The sequence below is a fragment of the Engraulis encrasicolus genome, chromosome 1, assembly GCF_034702125.1.
Source record: "Engraulis encrasicolus isolate BLACKSEA-1 chromosome 1, IST_EnEncr_1.0, whole genome shotgun sequence".
NCBI lineage: Eukaryota > Metazoa > Chordata > Actinopteri > Clupeiformes > Engraulidae > Engraulis > Engraulis encrasicolus.
Genome location: NC_085857.1, coordinates 13969739 through 13982974, shown reverse-complemented (window position 1 = coordinate 13982974; position 13236 = coordinate 13969739). Strand labels below are relative to the sequence as shown.

Below are 13236 nucleotides of genomic sequence, written 5' to 3'. Positions count from 1 at the left end.
ACACATAAAGACCCGGGCTGTGGTGAACTTAACATATCTCCAAATATAACACAATGTACTATGTCATTTATTTTATATTCCATAAATGTGCCCGTTCCCTTTCAACGTAAGCAAAAGCCCTTTTATGTTTTGGCCTTGTTTTGGTCATGCAGCCTTGCCTTTATAGGATATAAGCACTTGGCCTGGAGTCTTAAACCAGAGAGAGTAGAGAGAGAGAGAGAGGTTCCATTGGCCCATTGTTTCCGGGTTCTATTATTGCAAGGGGGAGGGGGTGGAAATCCCCCTTTAGGCAGACCTAGGCAGACCTAAGGACTATTCAATGATAGGAGTATTATGACACGCCCCTTTAGGCAGACCGGAACCTGGTCATGTTAAGTGCCCATAGCAACCTATTACATTGGCATATCTCTATATACTTAAAGAATCTCTGCTTAAACTGCCTTTGAGGCCCTGAGGGCACATATTTTTGCCGATGAATGCAGTGCCGGTTCTACCTATTTGGGGGACCTAGGCAAACTATAGACATGGGGCCCTCATTAAGTGCTTTTGCTTGTAGGGCAATCATGGGTAAGCGGTCAGGGCATCAGACTTGTAGCCCAAAGGTTGCCGGTTCGGATTTCCGACCTGCCAGGTTGGTGGGAGGAATAAAAAAGCTCTCCTCCATCCTCCTCCATGACTGAGGTACCCTGAGCATGGTACCGTCCCGCCGCGCTGCTCCCTTAGGGCGCCATTTGGGGCTGCCCTCTTTGTACGGGTGAGGCATAAAATGCAATTTCGTTGTATGCAATGTGCAGTGAACACTTGTGTGCTGTGGAGTGCTGTGTGGCAATGGGAGTTGGAGTGTGTGTGAACTTCTGAACTTTCACCTCTGACCTTTGACCTCCCTGTCTCACCTGTGTCTTGTAGGTTCAGCTGATAATTCGACCACCTTAACTTGCTCTGATAAATATATTGTGGAAATGCAGAGAAATGGAAACTGGTCTGGGGTGCATTTCTCGAAAGCATAGTTGTTAGCCACTTAGCAACTTGCGTAGTTGCCAATGGAAAATTGCATTGCAAACAACAAAATAGAGAACATAGTTAGCAACTATGGCTTTGAGGGGGGGTAGCTGTGGCGCAGCGCGCTAAGCCCCCCACATTTGGGCTTACATTGCCCACGGGGACCCCGGTTCAAGTCCGGCCGTGGTCATTTCCCGACCCTGCCCCACCTCTCTCTCCCAGTCTACTGTCATACGGTCCTATAATAATATGTATATATAAAAAAATACTTGAACTATGGTTTTGAGAAATGTACCCCTGAGCAGCGACCTTTGAACTTTCAACCTTGACCTTTGACCCCCACCCCTCCCCAGACCAGGGGGTGTTCACTCACGGAACTAGCTACTAGCCACAACTGGCTAACCCTAACCACGGGCCAGTGCAAAATGAATGGGTGTCAATGGAGTTTTCTACCATTATAATTTTTGTGATTTTTTATAATTTTTTGTCCTGAAATATTCATATTAAGTTCGAAGCTAGAAATAATAAGACCCCATTTGAGTAGCGTTTCGATTATTTTGCGCCACTAGATTATTATATACTGGGTCACAAAGCTCAATTTTTATGGGGCCAAACCCATAAACATTAGCGCGATGCTAGCGAGTACAGGTTGAAATCTTCTAACCTGCTGTAAAACTACACACCTGAACGATTTGTCAATACAGCCTATTGTTAAACAACAGTCATAGTGCTTACCAGGAATGTTTTGTTGATGATATTTGTGACTGGAAATCGCAGTAGCAATGTATTTAGCATGGGTTCCCCTTTCCATTCCATACATTTTCCCACATGAAGGACTGGCCTACGCTCGTTACTGCAGTATGCATGCAAAGCTAACTGGCTACAATGGGAACCAATGAGACTGAGCCTTCTCCCTGTTAGAGATTCTCTGCCCAGACTCACCTGAGGGCGTCCTGGAGTCGTGCCCAGCTGTGCTTGACCTCGGCCTGCTTGCGGCTCACCCTGCTGGCCAGAGTAGGATGCACATCAGACAGACGGGAGCCCGCCTCCCGCAACATCTGGAGATGAGGATAGGGGGATAGGGGGAGAGGGGGAGAGGGAGAGGGGGAGAGAGAGAGAGAGAGAGAGAGACATGGTGATGGTGAGAGGGAGATAGAGAGCAAAATAGACACAGGATGGCAGAGAGAGGTGAGGATGGAGGATGGAAAGAGGGAGAGGGGGAGAGAGAGAGAGAGAGAGAGAGAGAGAGAGAGAGAGAGAGAGAGAGAGAGAGAGAGAGAGAGATGGTGACGATGGTGAGAGATAGATGGGGTTGAAAAGGGAGAGATGCAAGATATAGATAGAGGATGGGTGAGAGAGGTGAGGATGGAGGATGGAAAGAGAGAGAGAGAGAGAGAGAGAGAGAGAGAGAGAGAGAGAGAGAGAGAGAGAGAGAGAGAGAGAGAAGAGGGAGCAAAGTGAGAGAGGGAAGCAATGATGAAAAGAGCGAAAGATAGGAGAGTTTGAAGAGAGTGAGGCAGATAGAAATGAGAGAATGAAGGACAGAATGAAGGAAAGAAAGAAAGAAAGAAAGAAAGAAAGAAAGAAAGAAAGAAAGAAAGAAAGAAAGAAAGAAAGAAAGAAAGAAAGAGTGTGTTTTTGAGGATGTGGAAGAAAGAAAGAAAGAAAGAAAGAAAGAAAGAAAGAAAGAGTGTGTTTTTGAGGATGTGGAAGAAAGATTGGATGGATGGATGAATGGGTGGATGGGGGAAGGGGCGTAGACAGCAAAGGAAATTACAACAGTCATTTGGAGCACATTTTTATGTTTCTATGGCTTGGGGGCGAAACTAAACGTTATGGGTTTGAGATTTTTTTTTCTCCCAAAAAGAGAAAAGGGCGGGGAGGCTTAGCACTACTATAAATAACATCAGGTTTTTGTCAAGCGTAACAATGGTGTGCGAATCAGCGGCACACTTCTGAGTCTGGCTACGGCATTGGGGCCGCTAGGGGGGGAAAAGTGGTACAGATTCTAAGGGCCCAAGCACTGATAGGAGCCCTTAAGGGGGGCTAAGCACTGAGAGGGGCCCTTAAGGGGAGCCAAAATTTGAATCTTTCATGGGGCCCAACATTTCTGACAGCGCCCCTGGGCTACGGCAATGAGAGGGGGGGAAGACCTGCCTAGCTATTTTGAACAAAGTAACCACACACGTTGGTGGGGTTGCGTCATGTTTTAACGTCTTTCACTGTGCTTTAACCCATTTTGTCCGAAGCCCTTTTTGGGAAAGGGTGCCCTCTGCCTATTAAATCCTAAATATCTCAGCCTCCGAAGCACATACAGAGATGAAATGAGTTACATTTAAATACTAGGACCCTTGTTTTGACTTAGAATATGTTCATTCAGCTCCAACTTACCCACATTTTTAATAAAACAGCTCAAATCTCAAGAACCTAAATGCAGCGTATATGTGTCTCAAGGACACAATGAAACTGAAGGCCATTAAAAGACATTCAATAGAAGCAAAGTAAAGTGCACAGCTCCAGTACTTTCTTTGAAACTGTACTCTTCTCATGATGTTTGTGTTAGCATACTTGTTTATAATTTGGGAAATGGATGTTGGGACATGCATTCTTTTAATGTTACATTATATTAAACTACATTACGTCACACTTAGCTGACGCTTTTATCCAAAGCAACTTACAGTTGTTTTACAGAGGTATTGGTTACAATCCTTTGAGCAATGTGGGGCTATAGACCAGGAGCCCAGGGGGGTCAGCCTAGTTGGGAAGGTTACCAATTCTTATGGGTACTATGATGTCTGGTATGGTCCCCAGATAGAGGATCAGCACGTCTGCCGGGTTCCCTCTGGTGGGTGTGGCCAGGGGGGCTGTAAAACTGGCACCCCAAAAATGGGCTAGATCAGTTGGTGAGGTTACCACTTGGAACCTGTTGTAAATTGTTCATCATAGTCCCCTGATAGAGAAATGACCACTGCCAGACATTTTTAGTGGTGGGTTACCCCCGGCAGACGCCCCCGTATGATGACACCCCCAAAAATGGGCTAGATCAGTTGGTGAGGTTACCACTTGGAACCTGTTGTAAATTGTTTGAGATGGTCCCCTGATTGAGGAATGTCCACTGCCAGACGTTTTTGATGGTGGGCGGGGCTTGGCAGACATCATTAATTGGGGGGTAAAAAATGGGCTAGATCAGCTGGTGAGGTTACCTCTTGAAACCTATCATGAATTGTTCATCATATTCCCCTGATAGAGAAATGACCACTGGCAGACATTTTCAGTGGTGGGGGACCCCCGCCAGACGCCCCAATATGATGACACCCCCCAATATAGGCAAGGTCATTCACATAAGGTTTGAACCAGGCATGGTACAAAAAACAAACGACACACCACTTTTTAAGATAATTCCAATGTGGGGAATTGATTGGAAGGGTCAACATGTTCATAGAAACTTGTTGTGGGTACTTTTTTAGGACAAAAATGACTTTTCTTTAACAAATATTACAAATCCGGGCAGGAACCAGTGTGTAGGCTTTCAAAATCAATGCAAAGATGACATGTTTCTGACTTAAAAGTGCATTTTGTAGGATGGTGGCCAGAATATTAAATTAATAATTACAAAATAATAAAGTCATATTTACTATTATGACCAAAGTACAATAGGTTTTGCAGCTAAAGATGTTGAGGAGATTCCCCTTTACATGTATGAAAAGTGTAATTTCCCCAATCATAATGAATACTTGAATAATAATATGAATTTGATGGTGGTGGTAAATATTCATAAAAGGTAGGCTAATATTTGTGAATGGGCAGTATGAATTCTGGGAAATAAACAGCTAAGTATATTACACAATGCACCTATAAGTAATTCAGGGACCAATTACGCTGACATTGAAGGCCTGTGAATTATACCAATAAATTGCACAACTATGCACTACTGCACCACTGTATGTTAAAAGCAATTTGAAATTCCCACTTTCTAGCAGTTCTGAAGATTTAGAAGCAAAATACTTAAAGGGGTATGCCACTATTTTGGGGCTGAATACGGTTAAAATGGTTGGCCTGGGTTTATAAAGGTGGTAAAGTGCCTTATTTTTCACGTTAGGCGTTGTCTTGTTTTAAGGAGCGAGTAAGTATCTAAGCTGGTGAGACTCAATGGATCACACATGCTACTGTGATCCATTGACTTTCACTAGCTTAGCGATATACTCCCTCTTTTAACTTGTCTTAAAGCAAGACAACGCCTAACATGAAAAATAAGACGCTTAACCACCTTTATAAACCCTGGCAAACGGCATATAGGCCTACAGGAGGACCAACATTAACAGACAGACATTAAAGCGCAAGACAGGACCAGTAACAGTATACAAGTACTAAGAAATACTTGTTGTTCCAGTTATCAAGTCAGAATATTTGGAAGCAGCAGGGTGTGTTGCATATTGCAGGTGCCCAGGCAGTTGTTGTGAGTATTGCAGTCACATACGTATGAACTGCCATCTGGGTACTTTGCTCGTGAATGTGTGTTAAGCCCCCTTTTGGGGGAAAACAAATTGAATGTCTCATTAACTTACATGCTACATCGCCTAGCCTAAATGAACACAGTCCATGCTTCAGCCACGGCTATTTGGCTATATTATTTGAATAGCCGGCAACACAACACATTTTCGGCATGTTGAGCATGAACAACGCTAGTCTACAGGTCAATTGACTTGCATTGGCTTTCCCCACAATGTTTTCAACCAAAAAGGGGTGTAATGCACGTGACAAAAGTCACGCCATTTATACGTATAGTGTAGTTCCATGTATGTTTGTGTGTGTGCAAGTGCGTGCTCACAGTCTTTTCCTTGTAGGCAGCAGCAACAACAAGACATGTATGGTGTTAAAAAGACTGCATGCATGTCCTGTTTTGCCTTGTTCTCCAGCTTATCAAATTGACCTCGGTTAGGTGTTAAGGAGTGGCTTAATTGATGGCACCTGACTCTGCAATCAAGCTGCCTTTAAAAGCTGAAGGAACTGACGGTTCTTCATAGGCGTTCTATTTTGACCTGTGGCTGCTGCCGCACCAGTCAGGGTTTTTTATTTAGATATTATGATTTGGACTTTGTTTACTATTAAGTTTGTTAACGTCTTATCCTGGTGTACTTTAACAAAACCCCACAGGTTGGGTAACTTTTAAAAGATGTGTCTTGTCCTTCAAGGTTAAGATTTGGTTCTGTTCTTAACCCCATAGAGCATGTTCATGTGGGGGCATAATAATGGTGTGTTGTATGTTACAGGGCCCAGACAGTCCTTGTGAATACTGCAGGTATAGATGCAGTTACTGTGCACCCCAATTCCATAGGTACAGTAGGCTATAGGTGTGTGTCTATATGTGCAAACATGTAAAAAAAAGGCATCAAGAAAGTTGTTTTAGTGGGGGTCATCTGTGTTCTAGGGTCAATCCCAATCCTTGCAAGTATCTCTCCTCCCATCCATAATGAACATTGTGCTCAGCTAGTGCCACTCATTCAAGTTGTCACATAATGTGTTCTGTGCAAGTAGGTTTGCTGTGACCCCTACCACAGTCCACAGCATGGAGGGATGCTAGGAGACATGCCAGTACACCAAGGGACATGGATGAGGCCATAGGAGAGTTTGCAATCCAGCAGCGGAATAAAACAGCAGTGTATAAATGGGATTGGCCCTAGAACACAGATGACCCCCACTAAAACAACTTTCTTGATGCCTTTGCACTGTTTGCTATATGAACAAGAAGAGGTCCTGGGAGGGTGAATGAATTTATTATTGGATGTCTGACATGCCCTTCAAAGCACTTCATGATGCATTATGGTTGGTAGTAATTTAACAGGATAGGAAGGATTTCTTTGTCAGTGTCAAATGTTCAGTTGTTTTTTATTTGTTCACTTAATTATTTCTCAATACTTATATACTGTTACAAGCCCTGTCTTCCACTTCAATGTCTGTCCGTTAATGTCAGTCCTGTGTATGCCTATGCCGAGTATTTTGATTCTAAATCTTCAGAACTGCTGCAAAGTGGGAATTTCACATTGCTGTTTCTTAGTACAATTCACAGGCCTTCAATATCAGCGTAATTTCTCCATGCATTACTTAAAGATGCACCAGGGTAATATTTTTAGTTGTTTATTTCCCAGAATTCATACCGCCCATTCAAAATATTACCTTTTTTTATGAATACTTACCAACATCAAATTCTAAGTATTCATTATGACTAGGAAAATTGCACTTTCCATTGTTCTCCATTGTCTGCCATTTTGAAAGAGACATTTGTGCAGCAAAACGTACTGTACTTGGTTCATAATGATACATATTGGTTTATTATTTTGTAAATATTAATGAAATATTCTGGACCCCATTCTACACAATGCACTTTTAAGTCAGAAACATGTCATCTTTGCATTGATTTTGAAAGCCTACAAACTGGTTCCTGTCCGGATTTGTAATATTTGTTAAATTAAAGTCAGTTTTGTCCTAAAAAGTACCCACAACAAGTTTCTATGAACATGTTGAGCCTTCCAATCAATTCCCCACGTTGGAATTATCTTTAAAAAAAGTGGTGTGTCGTTTGTCTTTTGTACCATGCCTGGTTCAAACCTTATGTGAATGACCTTGCCTATATTGGGGGGTGTCATCATATTGGGGGGTCTGGCGGGGGTCCCCCACCACTGAAAATGTCTGCCAGTGGTCATTTCTCTATCAGGGGAATATGATGAACAATTCATGATAGGTTTCAAGAGGTAACCTCACCAGCTGATCTAGCCCATTTTTTACCCCCCAATTAATGATGTCTGCCAAGCCCCGCCCACCATCAAAAACGTCTGGCAGTGGCCATTCCTCAATCAGGGGACCATCTCAAACAATTTACAACAGGTTCCAAGTGGTAACCTCACCAACTGATCTAGCCCATTTTTGGGGGTGTCATCATACGGGGGCGTCTGCCGGGGGTAACCCACCACTAAAAATGTCTGGCAGTGGTCATTTCTCTATCAGGGGACTATGATGAACAATTTACAACAGGTTCCAAGTGGTAACCTCACCAACTGATCTAGCCCATTTTTGGGGTGCCAGTTTTACAGCCCCCCTGGCCACACCCACCAGAGGGAACCCGGCAGACGTGCTGATCCTCTATCTGGGGACCATACCAGACATCATAGTACCCATAAAAATTGGTAACCTTCCCAACTAGGCTGACCCCCCTGGGCTCCTGGTCTATTAGGTGCCTTGCTCAAAGGCACTTCAGCCATGGATAGAGGAGTAGGGAGAGGTAAGGGTGGGATTCGAACCTGCATTCCTCTGATCTTAAGACCTCCCTAATCATTAGGCCACGGGTGCTTTGTAGCTTGTCTTTTCCAAGGCTTAGAGTAAGGAAATAATGTACATTACTGCCATACTTTGTGTCGTTGTGTCTATGCGTTTCAAAAACGTACCTTGATTTGAACGGCAATTTCTCCCACGTCTGTGTCACACCCCACACTTCTGCGCTGTAAAGGTAAGGTAAGGTAAGGTAAGGTAGGGTAGGGTAAGCAGTGGTGTAGTCTACGTAGAACGCTTCTAAATTTCGGGTGATTTCAGTATACCCACTTAAAATTGATTGATCCATTATTTTGGATAGCACAAATATATACAGTATACCCACTTCAAAAAATGCTCAAATATACAGTATACCCACCATAAAAAAAGTGGACTACACCACTGAAGGTAAGGTAACTTTATTGGTACCCGAAGGTGGATTTGTTTGCAGGTAAAAAAAAGTAGAGGCTTGCAACAACACCACACAATCCAGTGACAATGACACAAGACAAACAACAACAGACAGGAGACTAACAAAAGCAAAAACATTGACAAAGAGACAAAACAGAACAAAAACAAAAACAAAAACTGCTCCTGGTTGGATAAAGGATAAAATAGCAAAACAAGCATATGGAAGCGATGCTATAATCTAGACATAATCATAACAGTAATGATACATAGCATATTGGCAAGTACTACAAGTACATTGAGGGGTGGGGGAGGTTCTGCCTCAAGGTGCTCAAAGATTCACTGTAAAACATTACAGACGGTTCAACGTAAAGAAAGTAAGTTGTCCAGCTGCCTTAAGTTTGTAAGTTAACTCAACTTGAGAAACCATCGAGTTGAGTTAACTTACAAACTTAAGGCAGCAGGGCAACTTACCTTTTTACGTTTAACTGGCTTACAATGCTTTTTACAGTTCAGAGAATCCACAACAACAAAATCAATGTCTTTTATGGGGGGGAGGCTAAAAGTTCTAGCAGCGTCCTTGGACTCACCTTGGTGTTGATGGTCTTGATGAGGTTGTCGGCTTGCTGGTAGAAGTTGGACACGTCCAGAGCCAGCATCAGGTCCCTCTGGTAGGTCCTTAGTAGGGTGCGCAATCTCAGCCACCTGCAGGAGAGCAGTATGACATCACATTAATGCAAGGCAGCCATGGCCTGGCCTAGTGGTTAAAGGGGAGCGTTGTCTTGCTTTAAGACCAGTTAAAAGAGGGAGCATGTTGCTAAGCTAGTAAAAGTCAATGCATCCGTGTAGCATGCTCCATGCCACAGTGATCCATTGACTTTCACTAGCTTAGCTACATACTCCCTCTTTTAACTTGTCTTAAAGCAAGACACTTTACCACCTTTATAAATCCCGGCCAACGATTTTAACTGTATTACCAGAGAGGATTTATAGAGGAGAGGCCAAACTGGCAGCTTCTTCCGGGTGGTACTGTCCACGGGGCGGCGATGTTCAAGCAGAGGAGAGCCGTCAGAATGAATGGGGGTCCTATGAAGCTCCACAATAGACGCAACTGATGTGTCCGATATGGAAGGTCACCGGTTTTCATTTTATTTTTCCTAAAGGAAGTGTAAATTGCCCTTCCAAATGGCATTTGGTTTGATTTTTTAAAGTCATTGCATTTTTTTAAAAACACGCATTTTGTGCATGAATAACGTGAAACTCAATTACCCAGAATGCTGCACGTGAGCTCTCTACCCGGGTGTTCCTGGAAAACAAACATGGCGACAACTCGCTTTTACTACCTTAAAAATGTGTTAATCCGACGCTAGATTTCTTAACTGATGAAAATCGAAGGCAGAAATCAACATTGTAGTGTCTAAATATGAGGTCGATTGGTCTATTTGTGGCGTACATCACGATCGGCCGAGTTGTTGGCCTCACGTTTGTCAGTTAGCTTGTGGCTAGGCTACGTCTCGCCGACGTTAGCATCCGGTTTAGTTCCCCATTCACCAATTGGATGTCGTCATTTCCTTAGCTAGAAGCTAGTGAAGACTGACTCACAAATGTCGAAGCTGTAAGAAACTAGACGGATATAACTCATAGGTTACTGTGTTTTAAATTTTAATGTTTAATTTGCAGTCAGAGACGACCGTAATATGTCCAGGTTTCAGTTGCTAGGGAGGACTTATTGTGGGCCATTAGCCCCAGCCCAATAGGGGAACCCCAATCTGCTCTGTCTGAACAGCGCCCCTAATGCAAATCCATTGAACTGCGGCCAAATTTTGTATAATGGGGCGAATAGCCTGTGGGACGGCTATAGGTAGAAAGGCTATGGTATTACGCCCCAAAATAGTGGCATACCACTTTAAGGAAATGGACTTTAGATCAGAGGGTTGCTGGTTTGAATACCAACCTCCTCCCAGTCACTGGCTGAAGTGTCCTCAGCCACCTGCATTAGAGCAGTATGGAGTTGGAGTTGGAGTTTCCTAGTTGGGCTTTCACTTCACTTCATTTCATGTAACCATTGATATTTTTAAAGGGACACTATGCAGGAAATGGTCAAAAAAGGTACTGCAACTATGCTGCTTATTGAAATTGGGCTGCCTATTGCCAAATTTGATATTTACATGAAAGTTTACTAAGTATTAAACAAATATTTTCGAGTATGGTCCAAGTACGGTCATTTTTGCAGCTAAAAATCGCCATTTTTGGAAATTCAAAATGGCGGACCATGGAGAAGATCCCCCTTTTCATGTATGAAAAGTGCAATTTTTCCAGTCATAATGAATACTTAGAATGTGATGCTGGTGGTAAGTATTCATGAAAAAGGTAACATTAGTGAATGGGCAGCATGAATTCTGGAAATAAACAACTGAAAATCTCACACAGTGTCCCTTTAAGGTTACTACTTAGCAAGGGTAGTAAGCTTACTTTACTGGCCATTTTCTGTTACTATAAGGCATTGCATTTGAGCTAGCAAGTCTAACAAGACGATCAAAGAGACAAAGTTTGACTCCAGTATCTTAAATCTCTAAAGTAATCCAATACATGACCTCTGAAAGGCCTGGAGTACGTAATGGATTATTGGGGAGATTTTACTGTTCTGTTTCTTGGCAAAAACGAACGGTATAGACTATGAGGCCACAGAGGCGAATAACAATGTGTGTGTGTGTGTGTGTGTGTGTGTGTGTGTGTGTGTGTGTGTGTGTGTGTGTGTGTGTGTGTGTGTGTGTGTGTGTGTGTGTGTGTGTGTGTGTGTGTGTGTGTGTGTGTGTGTGCGTGCGTGCTTGTGTGTGTGTGCGTGTGTGTGTGTGTGTGTGTGTGTGTGTGTGCGTACGTGCATGTGTGTGTGTGTGTTCTTGTGCGTGTGCATGTGTGTGTTGCCGTATTGTGTGCCAGAGATGTGATGAGCAAGCATTGGGGATAATTTGGAAAACCGTCACACTGCTGCTCTGAGCTCTCTCATCACGGCTGCGTTGGCTCTCTGAGGCCTGTATCTGGGTCTGCTCAATGACAATAAAAGTCTAAAAGTCTCAAAGTCTTACGGTCGACTAAGGTCATCCTTGTCTGACTTTTTTTTTCTTTCTACTCCTCTCTGTCTGTCTCTGTTTCTCTCCTTCTATCTTCCCTCTCTCTCTCTCTATCTTCCCTCTCTCTCTCTCACTCTCTCTCTCTCTCTCTCTCTCTCTCTCTCTCTCTATCTTCCCTCTCTCTCTCTCTCTCTCTCTCTGGCTGCCTCTTAGCAGAGTGTGTAGTACACTGCAATATCTCATGTAACTTTTCTTTCTCTCTGTTTCTGCAACAGATATCTTGCAACCTGTTTCTCTCTTTGTCTCTTTGAATAGTTTGTCCTGTCCTGTCTGTTGTGATGTCAGTGTCTTGTTATATCTGGGTAAATGGGTGATGTAATGTCTTGTTATAGCTGGGTAAATGGGTAATGTAATGCGATGAATCTTTGTTCCATCATATCACAGGCAAAGCAACATGCTTGATGTTACTTCACTTGCTGACACACATTTCCCCATTGGGGACAATAAAGTTTCTTACTAACTAACTAACTAACTAACCAGTGGTGTAGTCTACGTAGAACGCGGGTATACGGAGTATACTCACTTCTAAATTTCAGGGATTTCAGTATACCCACTTAAAATGGATTGATCCATTATTTTGAATAGCACAAATATATACAGTATACCCACTTCAAAAAATGCTCAAATATACAGTATAAGCACCATAAAAAAGTAGACTACAGCACTGTGACTAACTAACTAACTAACTAACTAACTAACTAACTAACTAACTAACTGTACTAATAATTATTATCTCTGTTTGAATATTGTTATTAACAGCTAACTAACTAACTAACTAAATAATTCATTAACTATCTCTCCCTCTCTGAATGTCCGTCTGTCTTTGACTAAGTATGTTCTTACGGTCGATTGAGATCATCCTCGTTTTCGTCCTCGGCCTCTGTTTCCCGCTGCTTTTCTGGGTTGAGGTCGTTGCGCTCGTGCTTTTCCTGTGCATCTTCCTGGAAAATGTGAGACACACAAGGGGAGTGGGACAAAAGATGGGTGATGAAAAATCATACCAATGTAGTCATCTTTAGGCAATGTTATCACAGAAAGTACCATATCCTCTGACCTATTAGTAACCCAATTGGTTGTGTTTAGTCAATAAGTCAATAAGTTGCTGCCATGATGGAATCCAAATAGGGTCCTCATTTCTGATCTCTAATGTTATCAAGCTTATCTAATGTCATACATTGTATTTGTTCATTCACACATAAGGTGATGCTATACAAAATGTTCTGTGAATAGATTGTGTGATAGAAATGTTCTAATCCTAATGATGTAATGTTTCACCAACAGTGTTTTCTCAGCCTCAGTATACCGGGTCATCTAAAGTAAACAGTTACGTTACTTTGTTTCCTATCACGATGATGTAATCAATTTCTCACCGGTTTTGTGAACTCAGTCAGTCTCA

General features: G+C 42.7%; 1 protein-coding gene across 4 annotated transcripts in view; it reads right to left on the bottom strand.

The window, feature by feature from the left end:
• The window catches only part of LOC134448106 (uncharacterized), a 56277-nt gene that overhangs the window by 25361 nt on the left and 17680 nt on the right, over nt 1-13236 (bottom strand). For all 4 annotated transcript variants that reach the window (XM_063197887.1, XM_063197865.1, XM_063197873.1 and 1 more), the window contains exons 3-6: nt 12684-12781; nt 9300-9414; nt 8439-8492; nt 1942-2057 (exon numbers count right to left, since the gene is read on the bottom strand). In XM_063197887.1, the coding sequence (XP_063053957.1) occupies nt 1942-2057; nt 8439-8492; nt 9300-9414; nt 12684-12781 (383 nt within the window). The remainder of the gene's footprint in view (nt 1-1941; nt 2058-8438; nt 8493-9299; nt 9415-12683; nt 12782-13236) is intronic.